Source organism: Buceros rhinoceros, unplaced genomic scaffold, assembly GCF_000710305.1.
Source record: "Buceros rhinoceros silvestris isolate BGI_N320 unplaced genomic scaffold, ASM71030v1 scaffold389, whole genome shotgun sequence".
Lineage (NCBI taxonomy): Eukaryota > Metazoa > Chordata > Aves > Bucerotiformes > Bucerotidae > Buceros > Buceros rhinoceros.
In genome coordinates, this window is record NW_010433118.1 from 123,938 (window position 1) to 151,867 (window position 27,930).

The 27,930-nt window shown below is 39.7% G+C and overlaps 1 protein-coding gene across 1 annotated transcript in view; it reads right to left on the bottom strand.

The window, feature by feature from the left end:
• Positions 1 to 27,930, bottom strand: part of NCKAP5 (NCK-associated protein 5) — a 191,655-nt gene that overhangs the window by 122,575 nt on the left and 41,150 nt on the right. The window contains exons 2-3 of the mRNA XM_010143987.1: positions 17,795 to 17,885; positions 1,499 to 1,648 (exon numbers count right to left, since the gene is read on the bottom strand). Of these exons, the coding sequence (XP_010142289.1) occupies positions 1,499 to 1,648; positions 17,795 to 17,885 (241 nt within the window). The remainder of the gene's footprint in view (positions 1 to 1,498; positions 1,649 to 17,794; positions 17,886 to 27,930) is intronic.

Here is a 27,930-nt window from a genome sequence, read left to right on the forward strand (position 1 = left end):
TTGAACAAGCCACTGCACAACACTGACATCAGTGAGGAGACCTATCCACTGACCTTCCAGAACTAGACTCTGCCTGTCCATAATGTCACATTATGTATCCGGGCAATTTGCCACAACTGATAAAGGTTGTGACATTATTGAACAACTTCCTATCAGCTGAGAACATAAAGAACTGCAGCTGTCTTGCAGACTGATTAAAGAACAAGGAAGCAAACACAAATCACGCATATTTGGAAATAAAAGACCACAAGGAATCTACAGCCATCCTCCAATGACAGATGAAGCAAGACTATAGTAAACTCTATGTTTACCAGAGTTTTATGTGCCTCAAAAATTTGGTGTCATGTCATTTTTTCCCAGGGCAAAATTAAAGTTAATTAATTCAAATGTGTTTAGTTTACAAACAGCCTAAGATTTTAAAGAAAAGAAAAATGGCCGAGACTGCCTGTACCTTTCCTATTTCAGATTCTGTATTTAGAGGCAAACAGGACTGTAACTGTTCATGTTTTACTTTTAACAAAGTCCTCAAGAACAAAAATCCAGAGTTTTCATCCGATCAGAGTACAACTCAGAATAAAACTTACAATGCAAAACAGTCTTCATACTTAACCAAAAATGGATCGGCCCAGTGATGAAGTCTTTCTTTACCAAGACCTTTTGTAGGCAAAAGGCCACTAAGATCATTCTGAGCCATCCATTCATCCATGCATATAACACTACATAGAATCCCAAACAGAAGAGAATGGAGCAAACGCTTGCTAAATTAAAAATCTGCCTTTGTACTAGTTCAAAATTCATTAAAATATGCACAGGTTTTTTTTTATACACACTGAAGACCACACCTCTATCCAAGACAGAATAAGTTCATACATATAGCGGTTCCAATCTTACCTGCATCATGTCCATGGTTGCCTAATAAAACTTTAAAACTTTTCCTCTAGTTAGGGACTAGCACAAGGTGCACTCTTTTGCACATCCTAATTTTCCAGAAATGCACTCAAAACGTGTGTGCAGAGTGTGCAGTTCTCCATGTGGTCAACGGGGAAATAGATTTTCCAGCATCTAGCAGTAAAAAGCCCTGAGCTCTCCCAAGCAAGCAGTCCAGCAATTAAAAGTTGAGCAGTAAACTACAAGGAAGCAACACTGGTTTTATGACAGTTCTTAAACTACCTGTATAAGTCTTACAACATTAATAATTGAAACAAAAGCAGTAAAAACATTTTTTCTTATTAAATGGTCTCAATGGAATTAAAATAATGTATGAAGTTCTCCTTAAAGATATCTGACGCTCCACATTAGAGAGGGAGGCTTTCAGTGGTTCTAAGGGTAAGCTGCTTCTTCATCCTTGGTAAATGAATTGTAAAAAAAATACCCCATAACACGAGTACAGGTGAACTGTGAAAGATTAGATTTATACTACAGGGTGATTCAATGCCACTAAATTAAAACAGCAGGGACCAGGGTGGTCTTTTACGTGTGAAACTGTTGTACTTCTTACCTCCAGAGCTTTCAAACGCTCCAGTAGCAATTTTGTCTTTTCTTTTTCCTCTTCAGTGCTGCTGCTTTCACTTCTCGAATCTTCATCTGCTGGTGTGTGAATTTTTTCCATGCCTTCTTTACATTTCCTACTGTCTTCTGACAGCTTTTCCTGAAATGTTTTTTAAAAATGTCATTATTCACCAGTGGAAATGAAGTTTCCTTCATTGCTAATGCTAATGTCTTCAAATCTCCCTTGTATATGAATGAAAAAAAGACAGAGCAAGTCGCTAGTTACATGATTATGGTGCTAAACTAAACAAGTGGAGTCATGAAGAGTCTATGAAACACGCTGCTATGCCAATGCTGCCAAAGTGTATGCACAACCTAACTGCTACATCTACTTAAGGTCTTTAAAAAGTGGAACTCCTCATCTTTTTAATAAAATAACTCGCATTTTCTTCTTTAAAAGTTGCAATGAAAATTGAGCCTACCAGCTTTCATCGGAAGCATTTTGCCACTGAGATATGAAACAGTTTATTGAGGAAAAGCTAACATATGTTCACGCCTAATGTATTTCACCTTTCTTCATCTAAAGCTAATATTTGAATTACTAAATAATGGGCTGAGAATCAAGCTACCACCTGAATACTGATTTAAGATCCACACTAATATATATCTGGAGAGAATCAAACTGCGAGCAAAATTTTCAGAAGTGCCCCAGCCCATTACAAGTCAGTCAGATCGGGTTATCATTAGCTGCTGCTGCTGCTGAGTGGACTGTGGCTGCCGAGTTTTACAAGAGGTCTATAAAAATCATAGGATTGAACAGTGAATCCTACTAATTCCATTAATTATGTGTTCCAGTTCTGTCTTGAGAAAGAGAATGAGATAGAGCAGGCAAAACACCGAGACTACAAGCAGCCAATGTATAATATTGCCCCAAACGGCAAGGGCGGCCTAAGGGGGAAGGAGAGAACTACACGGATGGATGGAGGGAATTATCTTCTGAGTGCAACACAACGTGGACAGTCTTTACTGTGTAAACCACATTCTCTACCTATAAAAGCAGATGCAGTGTGACAACTAATGAGAAGATTGAGAATGGAAAATGTGAGGTAAATCAGCATTAAATAATGGCTGTCAACCCAAATCCAGAGAAGTCCTTTAAGGAGCATTTAGGAATCTTTGTGAGCCTTTTTTGATAATTGTTATAGACAAAAGCACATACTTCCATGATCTTTGGGTCAGTCTGTAAATGAGATGTATTTCTCATAACAAATTCTATCTAAGCATCAAAATATGTATTTTCATGAAGAACTGATCCAACTTAAATAACTGTGCAAACATAATTCGTTGAGAGTTAACAGCAAGACATTTCCTTAATTAAAACCCATAAACACAACTGAATTAAAAATCAGCACTGTGAATCACATTTCCAACAATGTCTTTTTAAAATATTAACTAGCTTAGAAATTGACTATTACTATGTTAAAACTTTAATTAAGAATCAATTTTATAAGCTATGAGCTTCATCACTGAATAATCTTATGCAAACCATGAGGCACCGATCTCATTCTGAGCCTCAAAACATAGATGTCAAAAAGCCATTCCATCAGGTTTCCCGCATTAGTGCTATTCTGATCACAAAGGAACCATAAATATAGTAGTTGAGGTTTTTTTCTTTCTTGCTACCCACTGGTGCAACAATCAAGCATCTGTGAAAGAGCCATTAAACCTTTTTCCCTTCAACTTGCCCTGATGAGTGCACTGGCATAAAACACTTCGATGAACTTGGGGGAAAAAAAACCCCTGACACAGGCACCTCTTTGATGTAATTCAAACACAAATAATCATTTTTAGGAGAGACTGTGACATGAATTAGATGTGGCAAGCAATGGAAGAAAACATCAACATCTGCACAGAGGCACCTTTCCTCAAACTAGAGGGCAGTAATTTCAAAGGACCGGCAGAAGAAAGCACAATTATGTCTTTTCACCACAGAAAGGGGAGTAATGCAACACCTCATAGAGGTCGCCTACAGAAGTATCCCATTCACTTTCTAATTACAAAATTTGACGAACTTTGCAAACTAGTGCCTTAATCAAAAATACTCATCCTGCTTTACTATGATGCACACCAGAATACCTCAAGACAATTACTATCACTGCTCCTGCTTGGGTGTTTAAGCACAGCCCAGGTTTTCAAAACTAGTTTCTTACTGAGTAATAATAAATGAGTTTCAGTGTTTCAGGCATGGACTAAAGAGGTTGTCTATCCTATCTGGAAAAGCTGCAGAACAGAGGAAAAAATTACTAACCTCAGAAATTGTGCTTAGGCATGCAATTTGCTGAGGGTGCTTCCCTGTCACTTTAACCAGTTCTACCCGGGTGATACACAGTGGGGGTAGAGCGGAAAACCCACTCTCACAAAAGCAAGGCAAACAGGTGCTTCTTAAACACCGTTTGTGCTTAAAGTCAAGTCAAGTAAGAGGAAGGATGACGAAGGCTTTTGGAAAGAAGAGTCCTCTTAAGAGCGAAAAATCTTCCGCTATCAAAGGCACCTGCCTGCTGGCGGACAGCAGAAAGGGGTAGAGGGAGATTTGCAAGAGGAAATGTGTATCTCCTGCATGATGCTGATCAGACCCTACAGAAAGGTGAGGATGCCGAAGGCAGCAAACAGTGGCGTAGAGCAGCTTATTCCCCTTTCCCCCCTTGATTCCTATACTTCCTGCGCTACCTCAAATAAAGACCATCTTTTGAATCTTCTGAAGTCTCTGTTGTATGCCTCACACATCGCACAATTAACGTGCAGGCTGGGTTTGCAAGCTGAATAGCAAAGTACTCTCCAGGTTGGAAGTCCGACAAAGGCAGAGTAAGTGCTATCCTGCTGATCAATGCAGTTTCATTTCTGTGAAAAGGTAACAGAAAAAAAGAAAGCGGAGGCAGGCAAAAAAAGCAACAACCCAGCTTTTTGGTCTCCTCAGACCAAGAAGAGTTTAAGACACATGCTTTTACCATGGAAAGGATGCGCACACAGCAGCCTGATGAGAATTCTAAAGTAAAGGCCCATCTACATCTCTAATGCTCTGTGTCAACAAGGAGACAATAAAAATATTAAATATTCAAATCTTACCAAAAGAAAACTAGGATTATGCTGCTCACTGTAGACTTGTTCCCACGGAAATAAATGAGAAACTTACAATCAAGCTCCACATTGTGTGAGCTTCTCAAGCTGCTTTAAATCGACATCGCTTTTTTGAAACCAACTGTATTTTGCAAATCTTAAATGACATCCTGCCCTGACCATTATTTCTAAGTATTCAGTTTGTTCTATAAATCAAACAAATAGTACACTGATGATGAGCCCTTTGATCAAACTCTATAGCCCTATAACCAACAGAAAACAAGAGATGAAAACAGACCCTGCAGCCTGGAAATGGCGAGCTCTCTAGAATCAATAAGAAGATATAAATCACTGAAGACATTGATCTATGAAGCTGCACAATGCAGCGACCTGACTGAGACTTATCAGCAGGCTGCTTTTCAGTTAGCTGAAGAAGGAGCAGTATATTCCTCCTTCTTTCTACTAATAAAAGGAAGAACAATACATTAAAAGAGCAGGAAATCCACCTGAAATTCCAAATGATAATTTACTGCAATTTGTAGAATATAAAGAAGTATGTAGAATACAAAGCCAATCTTCACCCTGCCACCTACGTTTCAGAACATGGAACAAGAAAGTGGTTTCACTGTTTATAAACAAAAGGATAAACTATACTGGCAGAAAAGATCATATGGAAGCTTTCTAAAGAAAAGAGACCAAGCTGCCTATTTCAGTAATTGCTGCCTCCTTCATCCCAAGAAAGGCAAAAGGCTGCTGTCCCCGTGGACACAGCGATAGTCTTTGGGATGCCTTTCCTCTAAGACTCGTCGCCTTTTCAAGGAACAGACGTGTCTCAAAGGGACACTTAGGCAGCTATTTCTTAACCATTATTATTTCAGTAATTATTGTACTTTTAAAGTTTCATTGGTAGTACCATGAGTTGTCTGTTCTTTGTCCTTCTTTCTTAAGATGCTTTCTAGGAATTATACTACACACACAGGAAAGAAAAATGGCAAAGAATGAGTTCACTTTAAAATATTTCATTTTATAACTATGAAATTTCAAACCAAGAAGAGTAAATGTTGGATTACACACACACACACACACACACACACACACACACAAAAGGTAGCTAGCAAAAAAATCTATTCCAGGTTTTCTTTTTTACAGTAAAAACCATGACTAGGCACTAACTGGAATAAAGGCTCTTCTCTGGGAGTAACGAAAAATACATCACGCAAAATGATCATATAGTTCCCCAGGTAACTCATGTTCCAATTTTTCCTCATTTGAGATTTAACACCGCAGGAACACTGTTAACCAGCAGACAGGTCTCCTTGGGAAGAGGCCAAACAGAACGAGCAGCAGCACAGCCCCTGCCACAGCTCTGCGCAAGGGGAAATGCAAAGTCCTGCACCAGGGCAGGAATAATCCCGCGCACCAGCAGGAGCTGGGGCCCAGCGGGATAGGAAGATATTTTTGGCAGGAAAGAGAGAAGATGGAGTCACTCTCCTTGGAAGTGGCACACTGAAAAGACCAGGTACAATGGACACGGCTTGAAACAGAAGAAATTGCAATTAGACATTAGGAAAACCTTTTTTTTTTTTTTTTCCTCTTCCCATCAGGGTGGTTGGTCATATGGAACAGGTTACCCAGGGAAGCTCCTGAATCACAGAGATATTACAAAGTTCACTGGACAAGAGGCTATAATAATACAACATAGCATAATCTAATCCTGATTTAACTGGATCTGGACTCTCCAGGACTGACTATAAAGAGCCATGTTTCACCATGTGACAAAATTTTCACTGAACCAAACAAGAATTAGAAAAAGATCAAGATCTTTGAAATGCCGGTTTTCCCAATGAGCGTTGGATGTCATGAATTGCTTGTCTGAAAACTGATAAGTAATAATTAGAGATGACTTCTTTGCTCATAGATGCTAAAGATCATTTCCACGTGATATACACAAGTTGTCCAGAGAAGTGAAGAGTTTCAGATGCAATGTGGTAAAGATCCCTCAAACAATCTCTGTTGCAATTTTGAGTGTCAGACTGTGATGCCTGGGTGTTTGGTTTTTCTTTTTTCTGAATTGCTTTTAATACTTCAGCTTCTGAAATTTATTAGAGACAATGGTTTTACAACGGTTATAAATTCAAATTCTGAGAGTCATGCCTGCAATTTTCCCAAACCACACTTTAATCACACGATTAAGCCAAGAATAAAATATATGTAGGATATATAATTAAATACTGCATCACTTATCTTTCTTAGGTTTTATTTCTCTTTCGTTGTTACTTTCCTTTTCATTACAACTTTCTGTTACTGTTCTTCTTATTATTATCATTATAATTCATTTCATTTCAATTATCAAACTGTTCTTTTCTTAAGCAACGAATTTTCTCACTTCTACCCTTCCAATTCTCTCCCCTCCATCCTGCTGGGGTTGGGGGGGAGTGGGCGAGTGATTGCATGGTGCTTAGTTGCTGGGGTTAAACCATGACAATGTAATAACAAATTGTGAATTTTTTTTTTTTTGCAGGGCCATTCTATAGTCTTGATGTATTCTTCGATGATGCACTTTCAGTGTTATTCCCACTGCAGACCTCCTAGTGTTCATCACTATTCTTCACTGCAAGTGAGTGGTGTGAAACCAGAATTTTCAGACTGTTTATGCAGATAAAAACTGTAGTGAGGGTTTCTTTGTACTTTCATGAAAAAACCAGCCCCAAGCTATGCACCAGTAGCTCAGTCTGACTGCACAAGCTGAAAGAAGCATTAATTGCTCCAAGGACTACTAACTTAAAATTCCAACAAGGTTAAATTTGTTTTCCAATGGACCTTGCTTCCCTTTCTCCTCCCTTTTCTTCCTTAATCATAATGGACACTTATTTACTGTGGCTCAATCCCTTTTAAATATGCCCTTTAAAATTTTGCAGTATCTTCTGATATGCTTTATAACCTATTTCATTTGGCAAAACCTGAGATATATAAAAGACACTTGTACGTTAAAGTCAGAGCAATGTGAAGTGAGACTGATGAACTCACAAAGCGCTTCCTGCTTGGCACAGTCACTGATATCACTGCGACCTGACCATGTCTGGTCCATCTGCACCTTTTTTATTTGCTAATGGGAATTCCATTAAACACCATGGCCCAGGTCTGAAAAAAATCCATAACTGAGCAAACAACTTAGAATACAAAAAAAAAATCACATTCAACTACACAGTGCAATCTAAAGGATCTCTGAGTGCAAGGCTACAAATAGGACTTCTGGTTTTACCTTGCTCACTTCTACTTCTGTATTCATCTGTTTTCTCTTGCTTTATTTTCTCCCAGTGGAAGGATAGACTAAAATATAGCTTTGCTTTAGATAGCACATCAGCAAGGGTAATAATAATATATTTTTGTTTAGCTAACAGCTTTTGTTCAGAACAAGCTGACCAAAATTGAAGGAAAAGAAAGAAATGCCCATATATCACAAAATTCTAAAGAAATGTCCCAAATTCTTCACAGTTCAACATTACTGTTGTCAGGAAAAACATATACAGTTCTTTTTCATCTCTGGATTTTGCTTACAAATTGGACTGAGTGAGCAGTAATGTTCCCTAGATTAAATACGTGTGATGGATAAGAGATCAAAGCACTTTCTTTATGCTTCTGATATGGGCCTCCTACCACTCACATATCAATCTAAATGCACTACATATCACTCTTCACTCAAAACACCCTCACTTGTACAAGCCACCCCCCCATTGAACAGCTGTGCAGTAACATTAATAAATTTCCTGACGATGCTTTTATTGGTTCATCCATGCACCAGGACCACCTATTTCTTTTGAAAAAGTTCAGATTAAAACGGACCGTAAAAGAAAACCATCACTGTGAAGTTCACTAGTAAGAGTCCTTAGCAGCAGGTGGGATTTCCTTGTCTTCAGCTCCCCAGCTGAAAGTCAGTCGTGGGTGTCAAAGTGAACTACGCTAGCCTTGCTACCAAATACCGCTGTTGACACCATCCTGTCTTCAGTGAATGGATATTCACATTATCAACAGCACCCTCACCTCCTACACTTTATCTGTTAGAAGAGAAATCAAAGACTGACCATTCTGGAGGTGACTACTGCAAGCCAGGTTTCAGACACGGTGGTGGCAGGCCAGTGTAGCTCATCATCTTAGTTGTTCCTTTTCAAAATGGAAGGCTTAAGCTACACCGAACGCCAGAGTCTTCAGTGGGTAAAAAATTGTTCTAGAAGGTAAGCTCTTCTTTCTTCGTATGAGTATATATGATACTACGGGGAGAGTATGCCGTGTGAGTTTTTATGCAGTATCTTCTTATAAATGGGTTCATTAAAATACCATACTTAAAAGTAATCATCTTTCCTCCAAGGAAACCTATATGCAGCATTTAAACTTTCCTGGAGGAGTATGTAAGTATTAAAGTAACTACACTCGACAAAAGCGACAGTATTAAAATACCTACCTGTGACTGAAGAACAAACAAGCCACACTATTCTGAAAATTAAACTCAGTAAATTTCATGTAATAGCAATTAAGGCAATAGAAGTACTCTGGATTTAAATTGCTAGAAATAAGCCAATTTTCCTCCCTTCACAGCCCTTCACTTTTTTTTTTAAATGTTGTCTTTTCACTACTTGGATGAAGGCCAAATTATTCTTTTTTAATGAAATTAAAAACTTTCGAGTGCAATGGGTTTTTTTTTTTACTACCAGAAAGTCTCCTAAGTACGTCTACTTGTTGACCCAGTTTTCCATAGATGGTTTCCTTGGGGAATACCACAAAGAGGTTCTAAGGGACACACCTGAAGATGAGTATGAACTAGTATTTTGAAATGACAGCAATATAATAAATTACTAGTTCTCACCATAAGCACAAATGTAGAAGCTGACCTAAGAAGTTATCTGTGGGATTACGACAAAAAAAAAAATTAGCGTATTATTAACATAACCAGGTAATTTTTCACAGATGCCAGGGAATAGTTGGTTTCTCTCACAATCTTGTCAGGATGATCTCCGAAAGAAACTCAGATTGTGTCTTCATGCAAAAATAAAATGTAGGAACAATTGTTTAGATCAGATCAGAACTTCAAGTTTTCAAATATGTTATTATAATTTATATTAAATGTATTTAACTGAAATTAAAAATACTTTTCTTGATAAGCAGTGCACATTCGTTCAAAAGTAAGTATACTGGTGTACTGCTAAGTGCATTCTTCTGTTAAAATATATTTTCAAAGAGAGAATGTTTGTGACTACAGCATAGTCTCTTTTTTTTCCCCTTAGAAAATAAGCAGAATTTTAGATCTTTTTCAACTTTTTAAATTTAAAAAATAGCATTGTGTTTTGATGGTTTGAAAACCTAGGTGAATCACAGTTCAAAATGCAGAGGGAACAACTTCTTTTATGGAGATGTGGAAATAGGGGAAGGGCAAGTGACTTGGCCATAGGTAAGACCCGGCCTTGGAACACCAAGGAATACAAACTGTTTTTTCAACTCTTCTGTCCAAACACTTTTGCCACTAGACAGCCAATTGCAGTAAATGGTCTTTATTTGTTATTTCTTGTTCATTATCCTTACTCGGAAAACACAAAGGATTCAATAGATAAAATGCTTCTTGTTTACTTGCCAGACCCTCTCACCCAACCAGAACCTCTTCAACACCAGCCCAGGATGCGCAGTGCTGTGTCAGGTCATCAAAGCACGTCTCGCTCCTCACTGGGATCTGGACGGGCTATCACTCGACAGGTAACACCCCCTTATTAAAATTGTCCTTTGTTCAAGAGCAAGGAGACACGCTACAGACCTGGGAGCTCTGAAAGCAGTTGCCAGATGGGAGATGACAACAAATCCCTGGGGATCTCATTGCTCTACTGAGAAACAGAGCAGAGCTGGAAGTGGTGCTGGCTCCAACGGTAAGCACGCTGCAGCAGCCCCGCAGGCTCGCTCTCCCGCACAGCCAAAGCGTGGGCTGCCCTCAGCCTATGTGCCAGCACAGCCCTGCTGCTGGTAGCCCCGATTTGAGCTGCATGAGAAATACGTGCAGGTAAAGAGCAACAGGCTGGCCTTCACATGCAGAGATACCGGTGTCTCTCCAAGCAGCAGACAGACTATCTTAAAACCGGTATTTGCTATAGACTCCAGGAGGCTATTCCAGTCTCTTAGGACCACCAAGCAGAGGCATGTTAGAGCCACACTCTTTTCTCTCATATACATCCCCTGAATTAGAAAAAAGGCATCCAAAAGAACAGCATTAAGGGCAAGACTAAGGCTGCAGACAACCTGCTGTGCATAAATGGAAGTCCCTGTATGTGTTAGGATGACCTGTGTCAGCCAGGCTGTGAACCACACCATCTCCTTTGCTTTCCAAAGAGCGTCCCTGGATTTCACATGTATAGGCTTCAGGCAATGGGCTGATTTTTGAGCATTCATTCCAAATGTAAGAACTAGAAGACAGATAGAGCAAAAGACAGAAACACTATATTGTTGAGGAAAATGTAAATGTAGAATTATAATCAGTGCAATACATAATAGTACTATCAAATCAGTCAGTCTTCACCTCTTGTTACTGTAGATATATATATCTGGATTCTGGGAAGGAAAGAACAGCTCATTTTCTGAGAAACAGGCACACAAATGGCGTATTTCAGCTACGAGACTCTGTTGTGTTAAACATAACGCCATTGCTTTGTTACTGCATTACAAACAATCAAAAAGGAAAAACTATTTGCACATATGTTCCTTGCAACAAAACCGTAATTTTGAACAGCGTCTGAGCAGCACCAGCACTCTCCTTGGGGGACAAGAACCCAGCCTCAATTTAGTTAAATATGAGAACAAATATTTATCAGAATCTGCTAAATGGTGGAAATCGACCAGAAGAGAAGCTGTAAGGAATTAATTGTTACTGAGCTAGCCCTGAATTTCTCTGTTTGGAAAAGCAGCCCAACAGCAAATGCTTGTGTCCTTGACAGCGCGGCATTTCTGGTGGAGCTCCTGACTGCGGGTGGCTCCTCTTCTGTCCTTCTCTGGGAGACATAAAGCTAAGTTTTGCCTAGTAATATTCTCCTTAGTAGCTTAGAAGTCCTGGCGATGCAGTCTCCTGTGTGCACTTCCAGTCCAGAGAGATCAGTTTAATTTTAAGAATCTGTTTCCTTTGTGCAATAGAAGTTAGCACTAAAAATCTGATGTGGATTGCAGCTAGGGAAGTCAACTAGTGCTTTTTTTTCAATTCGTGGCCATATATAAAATGCTACATACCAATCGCCTGAACATTAAGCTTGTATAATTTGTTAAGATGAAATTACATTGCCAATATACAGTTTTTCTTCTCATGAAAGAGCTGTTGACACCAACGCCTGTGAAAATTAGAAGTGACAGTCACAACAACTGTTCCATATTTGAGTCTCACAAAGCACACAGACAAAAAAATGGGTTGATCTAGCCAACAATGCCACCTGAAATGTGTCCCTGTCACTTTTGTAGTCACACTGCTCTGACAGCTGATCCAGAAAGCAATTGCAAAATGCTCCAGACTTCATGACTGAGAGCTAGAAGTCTTATAGGACTGGCATTATTTAATCAGTATTGAGTCTTTACAGATAGATCCTTCCCAGCTTTAGATAAGGCAGGCACATGTACACACATTTATATCCAGCAGGAGGGCAGCAAATGGAACTGAACTTTGTTCCGTTCAAAGCCACTCCCCTCCCCAGAGGCTGCACTGGCAGTGACGCCCTGCAAATGGGACAGATGTCCCCCATGGAGCTGTGTGCCATTCTTCACATGGCACACACTAAAGCCTGAGAAACCTCTTCTGAAGTCATTGCTTCTCAAAATCTTGCCACCCCTCCAGAGTGAGAAAAAAAACCAGAGCTGAACCACAGTCACAGCTCTAACTCGGCGAGGAGAGCCCATCCAAATGCTTAGGCTGCAATTGCTCGAAGTGTCTGCCACCACTTTATGTCAGTGGAGTGACATGGGTGCAGTGGAGCAAAAATGCGACAGGACACATACCGCTTACAGAGAGAAATGGAAGGAATCAAATTGCTCTTCTCCTTTGCACCCAGGGCCAAAGAACCTGAAAACGTGCTCTATCATTGTAATCCCCACCGAGCCTTTGAGCCAGACTTCTCTTGGTGCAGACTCGACAGCACGGACCTCAGAACAGTCATCACTCTTCTTGACAAACTCCTACCCCGTTAGTCACATCCTTCCCCTCTTGAATTTGCATAGTCAGTCTCTGCAGATCTGCACTGTCAAGCACAATAAAAATCCCTTCTGCTAAAAAGTAGTCAAGACCTCGTCAACTGGTGAGCGAGTGCAGTCTGAGACACTCTGCGCTGGTACAGACATTGAGGGATGACCGGGCCCACAAGAGTAGATGGGGTGGGCTTCAGGCTGTTACGACCCAGGATTTCAGTTTCTGCTGATCAGAAGAAGGTGCCCGGTCCCCACAGCAGTATTTATTTGGAGTGTAAATCTCAAAAAAGCACAGTGGGGTTCTGAAAAGTTTACAGCCCCTGCAGGCACAAATTGTTATTTTCACAGGTTTTTCCATACAAATTCATGTATGAAAACCCCCAAATTCCCAACAGCAAAAACTCACTTCCATGTATTTTAATACAAGACAGGATTGCCCTGCCTGAAGACCACCCGAGCTCCACTTTCAAACTGATTCCTTTTCCATTAAAAGTATTTGTAAGTTAAACAAACTCCTCAGGGGAAATAAGGAAGTTCAGCAGCAGTTCGTATACATGATGGTATCTTAAATACACTTGAGATTAAATTATATGTTGTTATCGTCTTTTTACAGAGAAAAGTTAAGATAGACAGATAAAGCGAATTTGTCCAAGGAAATGGAGAAATTTGTAGCAAATGAAAGAACCAAAATATAGTCTCCCAAATACAGTGTTTTAAACAGCAGCTCGTCCTTCCTCTCCGATGTGACTGCACCATGTCTGCCCTGAGCTTTAGTGCACATATTGACAATTCCAGAATCATAACAAATCGTGAACTTACAACAAACTGTCTTCCTCATCTATTTCAATCACTTCACTGACATGAAGTCAAAAGCAGTTAAAAAGAAAACTTGAAAGTCTTTGAGTGACCTGTAATCAGGTAAGACCCTACCTAGTCTTGAGTATAATGATCAAACAGGAAAGAGATGCCAGTTTTTGATACCCAAACCACCAGGACAAACTTAGGAAGGCAAGTCTGTGAGGTGCTTGTTTTAATGTCTTGGGCTCAAGTATTGCACACAATTATTTCTGGGGATCACTCTCCTTCTCTGATAAAGTATTTGTGTCTTGAATGAGAATATTATTATACGAGATATTGGTTTGGCCTTTCATGGTCTTACTTTTAGGTGGACGATGCCTGTTGGAAACATCATAAGGTTCTTACATGCTGGAGTCTTTTAGTCAAGTAAATTTTAAAGCAAAAAATAAGATGGTTCATAGCATTTCAAATCACATATATTCTTGTCTGCATTTATGTGAGCATTCATTATAAATCTTTCCTCAGTTACCATTATGTAAGATTGTAAGCGGAGAATTTTATTTACAATCCTTTTCATTTACCCTAAAGAAATCACATCATCCATCTGTAAGTTCAGCAAATTAAATTCCCGTAGGGCAGCAAGCTCTATGGAAAGGGTTAGAGTATTTTGCCTCAAGTAAGAAGTCCAGCAAGACCTAACACAATATTGTAATAACACTGCATGCTCTGGGTTCCATCTTATTAATATTCTTCCAACACGATCACTATGCAACATTTAATGTTCATTAGCAAGAATATTTATTCTGGATTCAGGCATATTGATATTATAATAAGAACTCAATTTCATACATCCCAGAACAATAATTAGATTTGTAAAAAACAAGTATGTAGACAATGGTCAATAGATCAAAAGCCTTTACTGCACAGAGGTATCTTTTATGACTATTGAATAGGCTTCACACACTAAAAGTAACTTACCATGGTTTCAGAGAATATGGGAAATATGTTGATAAGCCACACTGGAGATCACCTAGGTCATGCCCTCATTTGTTATAAAATACATGTTGTGAAACTGCAGTAAAGTCTGACGCTCTATTGCACTGATCATATCGTTCTGATCATATCATAGTAATCTCAGAGAGCAGCGACGGTTCAGAATATGTTCTATAAGGTAACTGATTGTAGAGGATGGCTTTCAAAATAGTGTTAGTATTTACACATTCAGTAAGTTTTATGTATGTATATGAAGATAAATATATATGTATCCCTTGGAATTCGGATCATAAGTTTCTTTTTTCACATTAGCTTACATCTATAATTCATTTACAAATACAGGATGATAATTCAGTTAACATGTTCCCAAAAACCTGAATACATCAGTGTTCTTAAGAAACATTACCTAGGCTGTACATTCAAGTTCAATTCCCATTTGTGAATTACCCTTATAAATATATCAAAAAACTGTCTGAACGCATTTGGAAAGATACAAATGAAATGCTTCTACTGCAATATTGATGCCTCTTTCCCAACCTGGACACAGCACTTGCAATAAAATTTATCATATATTTAGATGATATGTTTGTCCATGATTTCCATATGCTTGGTTTCAATAACATATTAATGATTCATATAATGCTTTATGAATATGTTTTTCAATGTTATAATACTTTGTAAATATTTCAGGTCAGATTCTTTGCCAACTATTTGTTTGGAAGAGCCTTTCGGGTATTAGCTGTATTGTTACATGCGGTTGTTGGCTAAATCACACTGCGTAGTTTTTACCATTTGACTAAATAACAAACAAACGTCAGGTGAGCCCATCTCTGACCTACTTAGCAGGTAGCCATACAAGGGCAGGAATGTGCTGTTCTGCACATGCACAGAGTCATTCCTTGAAATTACCAGAAAACAAACTATTTGATCAGAAGTTTGTCGCAAAAGGGACCAAAAAGGATGTGAGGATGAATGAGTCAGAGACATTCATAAAAACCCACAATGTTCACGGAAATGTTGCATATTTTTGACCTGTTGTACCCATCACAGACTGGCGTGATCAAGTAACCCAGCTATTCCTCCAGAAAAGGAAAAAACATTGCTCCTGAGTCATGAATTAGGAAAATAAATTCATCGGCAGAGAAAATTGCAGACTGTTGATAGGGAAGAAATGAAAATTGCTCTGCAATGTGGAGTAAAAGATTTAAAATAATTCTAGGGTTACAAGTATATGGGTGTTTTAAGGTCCTCGGAGAGAGACAGCCTCACTCCAGAAAAGAGCTAGGCTCAGCTTTGGGGAACCCATCCTGACTCCTACCTAGCACATTCAAAGAAAATCCCAAGTCCAGAAAAAAGACAGAGGAGGGGTTAGGCAACAGTATTCTAGGTGGAGGGGACTGTTTGATAGAGCCGAAGGAAAACAAAGACTTGTTCTTGTTACTGTTAACTTGGCAGAACTGCCTTGTTCTTTTGTTGGTCAGAAAATAAACTCTAGAGATTCAAAACACACCTCAGTACCCATTCCCCTGGCTGGCAGGAGACAACAAACACTTCTGTCAATATGGTTCCAAAGGAGAAAAAAGCAAAACCATAACCAAATTATCTCTTTTTTTTAAAAAGACTAAGAAACAAATAAAAGATGAAGAACTACACAGAAATGTACAAGCACAAAAGTGGAATGACTAGTTTATCTCCCCTCTAGGAAAGCAGCACACTAGATTTCAAATTTCAAAAGACCACATAGCTAATGTTTTTCCAGTTTAGTACCCAAAAGAAAAATAAAGAACACCCAAACCCTCAGTTCAATGGAAAGAAACGGAGGTTTCTTGTTTTGCTTTTCAAAACAAACCACAAAGGAGCTAGAACATAATTGTGGTACCACCTGACTGTGGTAAGACAGCACACAGAAAAGCAGGTAAGAAAATCATTCCAACTGTCTGTTTATAAACAGACAAACAAGGAATCCACCCAAAGTAGAGACTGACACCAAGCCCACTTTGGAACACCCACTGTATGGTGGCAGGAGAGAGCAGCAGGTATGGATTTAAACTCTGAACCAAGACGAGGTAACTGAGTTCCATCTTTGCATCCCAAAAGGGTAGGGAGTGAAATACAGATGCTTTTATTGCCAGTTTCTAAAAGCACAATGTTCTATTATAACTTGAACAAAAAGTTTAATTTGTCCTGAAATTAAATTTTACAGGCTATCATTTTAACAGGAAGAATTTATTCTTTTGGAAGGTTAATCTAAAAGATTCTTTTCCCTTCCACCCAAGCTTAAAATGAAAATTTAATTACAGTGATAAATACTCTTCAATATACATTTTTGTTTAGCTATATTGCTGCATTTTTGATCCATCAATTGTAAGAATGGACCACTATAACTAGAATTTTTGAGAAGTGTTTTATCTGAAGGCTCACTACCTAGTATATGCTTTAATATATTATTTCAGCATTTTATGACTTAAGAAGGAATCCTTATTTTGTTAAAAAGATGCAGGATAGGATTGACTTTGTAAAGAGATTTTTTTTTTAATGAATTCATGTGCAGAATATCTGATTAGCTGGGATGTATCTTGTTCCTGCTAACAGACACTTAAAAAGACTTTCCACCACCTCAGGTTCACTGCTTCCAGAATACAACGGTACATTAAGAAAATGAAAAACTCTTCTTTCTTATAAACAGCATAAACAGACCCGGTTCCCTTTGAAAAACCTCTAAAGTTGTTGCTCTCCTGAATCCTGCCCTGAGACACCCTCTTTCTGCCCCAAGTGAGGCAGACAAAATGCACCTGCCACAGGCAACAATAAGAAACTACGGAGCTTGTTCTGGAAGCCTCATACTCAGTAAGAGTGGATAGAATTATCCATCACAATCTGAAGGTCAAGTTCTCAAAAACATCTATGTTTTCTAGAGATGCTGGAATATATTACTTAATATTTTAAGTACTTTAATAAAGTCTTCAAAACTAGTTTCTCTGTCCCCTGTTACCTGTGAACAGCCACAACTGCAGATAACAAAATGATAATAAAAATGAAAAACCTTAAACTCTGGTGAGAGAACACCTGGGAAAATGTAGATGGTACCAATCACCATGTGCAAGTACTTGTAACTAATAAACAAATAGAGGAAGCAATGCCAGACGCATTTATCTCAGTAGTGCAATTTTTGTTTTAAAGAAAACAGGTAGTAAGTCACTAATACCTGATACACCTTCATGATATTGACAGTTCCTTCTCCATGCTGGCCTGGGGGTCCTTGGCTCTGTAGCAGATTTCTCACTGTCTCCTCCATTCTAGAGAATGAAAATATTTATAGAAGTCAACTGTATGGAAAATAAGAGTTGCATTCAGTGGTTTTGTTCTTCACAAGAGCCTAATGCATCCATGGCTACCATTAAATTAATATTTAAAGACAATCCTGGCCTTATAATGTTCTCATACTCCATGTTATGAATAACACATTAAGGGCGCTCTTTTATCTTTTGAACATGCTCACTAATTAGTTGTATTGTTAAAATCCTACTGGAGCTCAGTTACTTCAAAACGTAAAAACAAATGTGTGCAAAAGACATCACTTTGTCAACAGTGTAACCAAACACCATGGTAAAATTACTGTCATTAGGAAGAAAATCGGTCAGATTTAAAAAAAACCAGCCTGCTGTATTTCTAGCCAATTGTCAGGCTGTCAAATACATACTAGTATTTACTTCCTGTTAGAGGTGCAGCAGCATGTGCCAGGACATTTGTTTACAGAGGCACATCTGCTGAAGACGTTCACCCTTCTCTGCCTTTTCAAAAAGCAAGCGCAGGCTACAATCTGGTACTACCATCTCATGAAAACGTTATCGACTGCAGTTCCATCAATGAAAGAAGGAAGGTCTGCACATCCGTTTTAGGAGGTGTTAATAAACACCACCAAAACCTGTCTTTGATCTACCGGCATTCATCAAGCATGTCAGAACTGATAATAACGTTAACCCTCCTGAACAAGGCTGAACAGAATAAAGAGTTCTGCTCCTTCACACTACAGGACTGCTGGGAATAATGGAAGCCACCTACAAAACACTGCTCCTGTTCAAGGTGGACCAGAAATTAACTCCCACGGGTTTAGTTGATGTCACAGGGGCTGACCCCAAATGAAGGGTCTGGGGCTATAGCTGGTTTCAGCTCTGTGAGTATGGGTAAGAGGAGGAAGCCAGAGAAGCGGTGATGGACGCAACAACAAAAGCCACCGAGTTTCACAATAAAGTATCTTGAGTGCCAATTCTAACCAAAGGCCCTCACGCTTCTTCCCAGTCCCCCCCTCCTCACCCAAATTGTCACCCCTGTACAGTGACTTCTTCAGCCGTGCAGACACACCCTCCCTTTCATGTTTTCTGTTCTTTCCTTTTTAAGCTGTCACAATCTCTTGACAGAGCTGGAAAAACAGCCCAGCTGGAACCGGGGCTGGAGAAGGGAAAACTGCTGTGGCACGTATGTGAGGGGACATGCAGGCGGGAGAGAGACGTGGGGAATATCTTAAGCCATATTGCCAGATACACTGTATATTAAAATGTGACCCTGAAAACAGAGCCAGTATTCCTAGGCATATCAGACCAGAATCCGCCTGCTGTTGTTTATTTCCACTGTGCTTAGGAAAACATGACTTTTGTGTATCATGCTTTGCAAATGCAACTGAGCAGAAGAATTATTCACAGCATATCGAGTTTTTTTTGAAGTCTAAGGTAACAATCCAGCGAGACAGCAAATATTAGCTAACTGTTCTGGCCAAAGGCCAGTGACATTATCTTTTGTACAAACCTCATAGTCTTTCTGTTCTTTCAGTCTTGTCAGAATGAATGGCATTGGCTAATTTAGCAATAATATGATGTTTTGTTACGTTTTCTCCTTTCAAGTCAGCCAGCTATGCTGCTCTTGGAGAAGCCAACACTGGGTATTCATTCTACTTAGATGAACACTGGCATTTTAGTGATTCATATGATGGGTTTTTGTCACTGATGTGCAGACTTCTACACTGCCAGAATGCCCACTGAATAGTTGGACCATCTGTTGACCAAATGTGAATGAAAACAAGCCAGCTCTAATCTCTAGTGCAGACAGTGGAGCAGTTTTTCAGTTGCAGACTGGAACCATTTCTGCTCGTAGGCTGACCTTAATCAGATGCCTTTTACACGAAAGAACAAATCATTTTGGTTCATAACATAAATTCCTATGCAGTCCTCACTGAGAGATTTTATTTCTTAACATTGTCATCACTTCATTTTTAAATTAATGATGTAATAGAATTCTGAATTATTGTGTTTATATATGCATAAACAGTTCCAACTCTAGTCCTCCATGAAGTTGCTATGAATTAATAAAAAAGCAAAATGGGAGAAAGAATCGATTCAACTACCACTAAAATCAGAGTTTTTCAATTTAGGCCTAATAGTACTAATGAAAATACGGTCTAGTTGCATATTAGTATCATCAGTTAAATGAGATCAGAAAAATTACGAAGAATTCTTAGGTTCAATAGGTCATTTCATCTTCAGTCTCATTCAGGAAGACTATCTTGGACAACAGGCCCGTCTTGCTGAACAGCCTTACAGGGACTGACCAGCACACAGTTTCACATGGCAATTAGAAACACCTCACATCAACACTCAGATTTCTCTGCAACAGAGCAATCTTTGCAACGTCATAAAGAGCTCAGTTAAACACCATTGAGACTTCTGTTGTTTTGTCATTTGCGGCTGTTATAAAAGTTTCTAAGAGTAGACAGCCATAAAGCTGAACCACAGGCATAACGGAGACACTGTCTGTGTGGTCATGTCGCTATAAAACCAGCACTGAGAGGGTCTTACAAGCTTTAGACACCCATGGAGTATCTGAAAAAGGAAAGAGAAAACCAGTTGCTGTCAAACAAGGAGGTGAAATACGCTTACAGTCAAATTTACTGCAGAGCTCTGATGGCCGATGCTCCTGCAGTTTAGAAGCTGCTGCTTCTTCACTAGCATCCCACTTGCCCATTTTTAGGATGGACTTGCTTAACCAAACATGGCACAGGATAATAATCCAGACTTGTTTCTTATAAATTAGAATCTCTGAAGCATGAATTAATGGCACCTTAATTGAAAAGTGATTGTTCTCTTATGATCTGTAATACTCTCCACAATGGCAGTACATGCCAGAAGGATTTGATGTTAATTCTTGTAAAGGATGGAAGAATAGTCGAACGTCTGTAAACTTAACCTGAAATCCCACAGTTTTCTCCCTGAGCAAGGCTTCCAAAGGACATGTAAATTTTGGAAGTGAAGCAGAAAATTTAGGAGCTTTATGAAAGGCTATTTACTCATCAACCTATAGTTTTCCACCTTCTAGTAACCATGAAAGGTTATCTTCTCTTGGTCATGATTCTAATATCCTAGCTGGATATTAGAATATCTAGCTGGACCCACTCCGACATTGAGCACTTGCCGATTACATGTAGAACAGCTATTCCCCACGCCTGTATTCTGCCTGTTTGCTGGACTATGCTAAAAAACCTGTTTTGCCAAAGATTCTGTGCATCTTATGTAACTATCAAGCTGTTAGAATCTGCAAAAACAGTCTCTAAAGCTCAAAATTCCCAAGTCTACGTTCTTCGATCACTGTTTAAGAACATTTATTTTCCCCTTTCGTTAGTGTTCTATTTACTGTCTATTAATCTGAAGCATCTCACTTAGTAACATTAAACTTTCTATTATACCTGTTATCTGAAGAGAAAATTGAAGTTCTCTTAAAACTGAAGTGCTCCTTACAAATTTTTTTTCTTTTTAAAAAGCTCTTTTCTTTAGGGGAAAAATAAATGAAACCCATGTTTGACAGAAACTTCTTAAGTTTCTTGACAAACTGTCAGTTTAGAGTAGGAAAACAGTCCTCCACCAGTCCTAACCTAAGGATAAAATTTCTAACAGAAGAAATGAAGCATTCTGAAACCAGAATCTGTTCATGGAATATAAGAGTTTAAGGAATATGAAATATTAATGCTACTGTGGAAAGCACTGACAAGATTTTATCTGGAATATTATCTGCAATTACGATCACGAGTGTTCAGGAGTGGCTCATTCAGAGAGGAGAAGAGACAGCTCTGAGGTAGTTTAGAGGAGCTGAGAGTCTGTGTCATAGGACGAGTCTAAACATCTCATCTTGCTAAACCTAAGAGACCAAGGTCTTACACAGATAAGACTTCTGCAGAAGAATCAGTCAGAAAAAAATAAAATGGGGAAGAAAACTACATTAAGCTAAGGCCAATGACGTTCAAAACAAGATGGGAATATATTGGTTACAAATACATTTAGGCTGGAATTAGGATATTTTTAATCACCGAAAAAGTGAGACACTAAACCAGCCTGACAGAACAGGACGGGAAACCTAAACAGCTTTAAGACAGAGTTCAGCAGTTTATGAAATTAACTACACAGCAGGGTCAAGAGCGGAGGACTTGAATTTATGATCTACAGGTCCCTGCTGCTATTCCTCCTGAAATAAAATCAGTCTTTCCTACATTTAAAAACCGTAATTTGTCCCGTGCTGTGGAGAGAATACCAGGAAATCAATCCAACTGCAATGTACAGTTATTTACGTAGTCTTTGAGTCTGTGTGTTTCTGGGCAAAGGGGCCAGAGGAATCTCTGGAAAGGCAGAAACCTCATTCCCTGACCAGGGAGCAGGACATAAAGCACAGATGCTCAGGAGTCCAAGATGGTAGAAAGAAGTTTCTTCTGTATTTTTGCTACATCTCAAATCTTGCATGGAAGCCAGGACCTGCCTGCAAGGACCCACTGAACTGTAGGAGATCTGCTTGTAAAGCTTCTTGATGCTATGTTTCTGACAGCTCTGCTATCTCCATCTCCTGCCTGGCCCTGCTGCTGCAACTCACGGCATGTGCCAGAGCACAGTTTCAACCAGGCCAGGCGAGAAAGTCCCTGCTGAGGTTGATGCATCACTTTCAGGAAGTTTAGTTTCTGAGTTTCCTTTCAATTTTCTCAGGAACTTCATAAACGGGCACATCCTTTGTACTGTCCCCCAGCAATGATGGGACATGGTCAGAAAACCTGCCGGCTTTGTGCCTCTCCCAGCTCTGTCATTTCAAGCGGACCAAAGCCACAGGCCATTATGTTTGGGTCCTCCCCAAGAACAGATTTTAAGACCATACAGGAATTAGTCTTCCCTAAATACACTAAATCAAGGAGGCACAAGAGTTCTCTCAGCCTTCTAAATCTGCAGAATCTTCACCATATATTTCCCACTTTCAAAAGAGGTCTTTCAGGCCCCTTTCAGCTACATCTATTGATTCCCTTCCTTGAGAGAGGCGTCTCTCAGTTTGCTACAGTAATTTCATGCATGAAGAAGATTTTCTCTGACCAAGCTCTCCACTGTGTAGAACATGCCTTTATGCCCTGTCTCACTGCAGAGGAACCTCATTCTCTTCTCTGGTTCTTTGGAGCATATCTCTCAGAGGGGTTTAATTTCCCCAGACATAAAATCTTTCCTTGACAGAGCAAGCTTTCCTTAAAAAAATCCTTCCCATATATCCTGATCTTTGATTCCTCTTCTAGCACAGAGAATAAATATTCTCTATAGCCCATGCTCTGTTCAGCCACCTCCCACACAGCCCTTTGTATGATTCTCCCTCCAAGGGACACGTAACACATAGTTGTTGACAGTTTCAACCTCTTCTCCCCTGACCTACTTCCTTCAAGATTTCCACAGGCTGGCAGCTACCTTTTGCTAGGTGCTATCACCTTTCCTCTTCACCACCCTCAAGCTGAGGTGACAGTACTTGGTGGTTATTTCAGATGCATGTCACAAGAATTCCCTCAACTTGACACTGACTTGCAGTCTTACAAAGGTTTCTACAGAATCTTCCTGCAGCAGCTGAAGTTTGTATTTCAGCTTCTTCCTTATCCTCACGCCGTGTAGCAGGTGCAAGCCTCTTTTTAAAGTCTTTCAGAACAAAATATATAACAGATCTTTCTCCATCTTTAACCTTAACTTACCTCTGTGTAATTAAAATTCTCAGGTGGGTATTTTCTTCCAGCTACTATGTGTGAGTCAGTGAAGCTTCCTGCCTTTCTCTTGGGCAGTCTCCAGGACTTCTATTTTAGTTATAGCCTCCCTGGAGAGGTGACCTGTGTTTCAGCTCCTTGAGCTGCCTGACCCCGCCCTACTGCCTGATCACAGATGAAGGAACAGGTTCCCGTGTGGCTTCTCAGTTCTTTCGACTCTTGGTTCACCTGTGAACCAGACGGTATTTTCACCAGCTGGACTGTGGTTGTCTCTTTGGAGACTGCAATCTGTCTGGCTTTGGTGGCAGACTTCCGTGCCTCTGCCCAAGCCTTCCAGTTCTCTCTCCAAATCCACAATCCAGCCAAACACAAGCTTCTCTCTGACTCAGCTCCCAGATAGATTTGTTGTTTACTCGTACTTATTTTCAAACTCAAGGTTTCGAGTTACCTGCATCTCACTTTCCTCATCACTCCATTCAAAGCTCTGCAATGGGTCAGGTTAGACTTCCTCCTTACACTGAGTTCCTCAAACTACTAAAAAGCTTTAAAGTAAACAAAACCACACAACCCCCCTCCTGAAAAAATGAAAAAAACAGATTTCAGATTAAGCACCAATTCTTTTTAAACAGAAAAAAATTCAAGTGGCTTTACAAGACATACCAGAAACAAAAAAAGCTCATCAAATGGCAGTTCCTGTTCACTACACCTTTGCAGGAATGTCTTTCCTTCTACCTGTTTTCAATTAAATTAGTGGTCTCTGAATTGCTGGCTCTGCTTACTCCCTTCTGGCCTCAGGGATTTCCATTAGCTCCAGACATGGCTGCCTGCTCTTCCCCTGATCTGCAGGCTCATCTCCAGACTGTGCAGTGACCTGCCGGCCACACTGATGGACTGGAGATGCTCTGCTCTCCTCTATGAGCCATGGCCATCTCCAGGATGAGGCGGCCTGTCCTTCCCAGGGCTGTGTCCAAGCCTGCTGTTCTAAGGGCGCCTACTGCAGCACGCTCGCTGTTAAGCCATTGCTTCAAGTAGGTGCGTAGCCAGGAGACAGACACAGGCTTCTCCAAAGAATTTAGATATTGAAAACGGATTAAAAAAAGCAAAGAGAGAAGTGATATGTGATAAGCTTAAAAGAGACCTGACAGATGGGAAATGCTGGAGCTTTAAACCTCAGGGGGTTTTCTCCACATTTTCAGTTCTGCTTAGGATATGACATTGGTACATGCCTTATAGCAGTGTGCTGGGTGAAGCCTACAGAATGCACAACATCCGTCCTTAATACTTCTGTTGGAAAATACAGTAGTAATATCTTTCATAATATCAACAGAAAGATGCACATATAATGTATAATTTATGTTTATTCTTTCTGTTCATCAGCACAGGTGCTCACCGATCCAGAAATGCCACGGCAAATTCTCCTCCTGCAGCACCATCACGGCCCTTTCCCCACCACAGGCTCCGAGCTGCCAGTTCAACCCTGGTGCTGTTCACTAGTGCAAATCCAAACCGCACAAGCCATGCTCTTTTCACATACTCACACTGAACCCTCCTCAAAACATCCAAGGCATACTCAAACCGTTGCCTGAAGGGCAAGCTACCTAAAGAAGGGTAGCACATAAAATGAAGCATCTTGTGCATGATGAGGGCAGGTATTGCAAGGCTGTGATGGAATGAAACAAGGCTCAAGCTCTATTTATACAAGTGGAGAAAGATCCTTCTTTTGAGTGGACAATCTAATCAGGTGCTTTGACTTCTAGACCATTCCACCACTTGAAAATTATACAGAATTGAAAGACTGAACAGAACATGTACCTAGGTGAACTCCTGACCATCGTATCCACTGGAAATTTTCAAGGTATCCTAAAAATCACGCGAGTATGTGCCTTGAGCCTCAGATAAGTAGGGCAGGATTTTGAAAGGCCTCAGCACTCACATATCGCTGTACCCACACAAGTCTAAATTCTGTTATCACGCAATGGCAGACCTGACATTTCTCTGAAACTGCTCTAACTACCATCTGAGCCAGGAAATGTTGGAAATGTTTCCATTGTCTCTCTCAGCCATATAGGTTTCACTCATCAAACTTACACCTACAGCAAAAAGTTTCTGAACTGCAATAGAAACCAGTGCTAAGGTTTATTTCTGTGTTGAACAGATAGACAAATGCCATATGGACTGTATGGGTGCCTTTATCACCAGCTCTGTAAATGAATTTGTAAGTTACAGGCATGAAGGATTAAACAAAAAGCAGTCCAAGACTTAAGCCTCACAGAAAAGCTTCCCACAGGCAACTGAAAGGATTTTTCAAATGAAAGGACTGTCCCTTTTACAACTCCCCAGTAACGTATTTGGGACCTTAGGACAGAAGATAGTTCCATTAACTACAACCAGACACATACAGAAAACTAATTATTTTGTCAGCTTAAACATATGAGCCTAAGTTCAACTCTACTCATGCTGGAGGCATCAGAAATAGTCACAGGTTTTCAGTATAATTAAAAGCATTCAGAAAAATTACAGACACCTATACAACCAGACAAAATATTTCTAATTTCAAGTAATGGGGTTTTTTACTTTTTCTTGTTTCCTACATCTTGAACAAACACTTGGTTTTCCATTTTGCAAATGTATAGATACACATAGAGACACGTCTAGCAGGGCCTCCAAACACACGTATTTAATTTTGCATATAAGCACCCTGACCCAGACAAACCACTATTGCTCTGAGTTACCCACAGGAATGTTAAAGCCACTCCGAACTAGAAAAGCTCTTGGTTCAATTGTGAGTCGCAGCTTCAAGGTGGTACCAAGACCACCCTGACATAGCTACAGAAATTTGTGTGTGTTTCCCATGAATAGCAAAGACGCTATGTGGAGGCAGGCAGGTTTGGTGGGGTTGAAGTGGGTACAAGAGAAATGCAAGATGAAAATGAGGTTTGTCATCAATGAGCATTTGCAGAAAACTCCACAAAGTTCTCAGGCATTTTCACATTACACAGCCCATCGCGAAGGTTTCAGGCCCGGACTGCAGAGTGCGGTGGTAGGCATCCCCCTGGGCTGTCCAGAGCACTCACAGCTGCTGGAAGAAAGCTAAAAAGAGGACGGACTTCTTTTTTCTTCTGCATCACAATTTATTTTCATCCTCTCTAACTCCCCAGTCAAACATTTATATGCAAAACAATTAAAATGTATGATTCTGATTAAGTGGCTAGTGAGCATGCATATTATTGCTGTACAGAAAGATATATAATTCTTTTCATTAAGTGACTACTGAGTATGCAATACCGTTGAAGTTGTTCAGAGAGTTTCATCATATTGAACACCACACAACATGCCCTGATGCCTTCAAAGACTGTAAAGTTTATTGAATTCTTGCACTCTTTTTCCCTTAAAACGTTATTTGTGAATTTAATGCCTTTAAAAAAATACTACTAATGGAGTTAAGGGACTTCAAATAAATAAACATTCAAGAAACCACTCCTGGTTTGGTTCAATAACCTAAACCTTGTATCAAACATCAAATTCACAAGACAACACTTGACACTCTACAGCCAACTGCAAAGGCCCAAAGGCCAAACGCCTGCAAAAGGACTCAAGCATGACAGGGAAGTTTTCCACTTTGAACTTGGATGCCCTCAAAATGCATCTCCTCAGATGTTCACAAATACCAAGAACACCAAGAATCAACAGAATGGCAAAAAGAAACAAAGACTCTGGTTCCTAACCATGGGATTTGCTTAAAAGTACTACTAAAGACAACGTGGATTCTTAATAAATATAATTTCTTTTGACTTTCTAGACTTCAGCTTTTCCAATTTCCAGCTCAGACAGACTACAGTAAGAAAACAAAACCACTGAAAATTTAATTTAATCTGTGAGTTCCTGAAAGGCTCTACAGGTAAGATCAGCAAAGATGGATGAAATGTGTAGAATATTCCAAGTTATGTCTGTGCTACAAATAATGATATGATAATATTTTAATTCCTAAAGTGGACAATGTGCTGCTGTAGGTAGATCTAGAATTTGTCTTTCCTTTTTTCTCCTCGGCAGAGAGCTTGGTTTGGACGTTATAACAGACATTCACAAAGAGAAAGTGTGACATAGTTATTGGCCAATGAGCTTTCATCAAATGTTTTCTCTGTACACTTCATGAGCAGGTATGTCCTGATGTCCTCTCCGTGTGACTAGAACCTTCTCACTTGACAAACCCTAGTCATTAGCCTCCAAACTACCAACTTATGGAATGAAAAATATGTAAATGAAAAGCTTTTGTGTGTTTTCCCCCTAAGCAGCTCAGGAGTGACTGC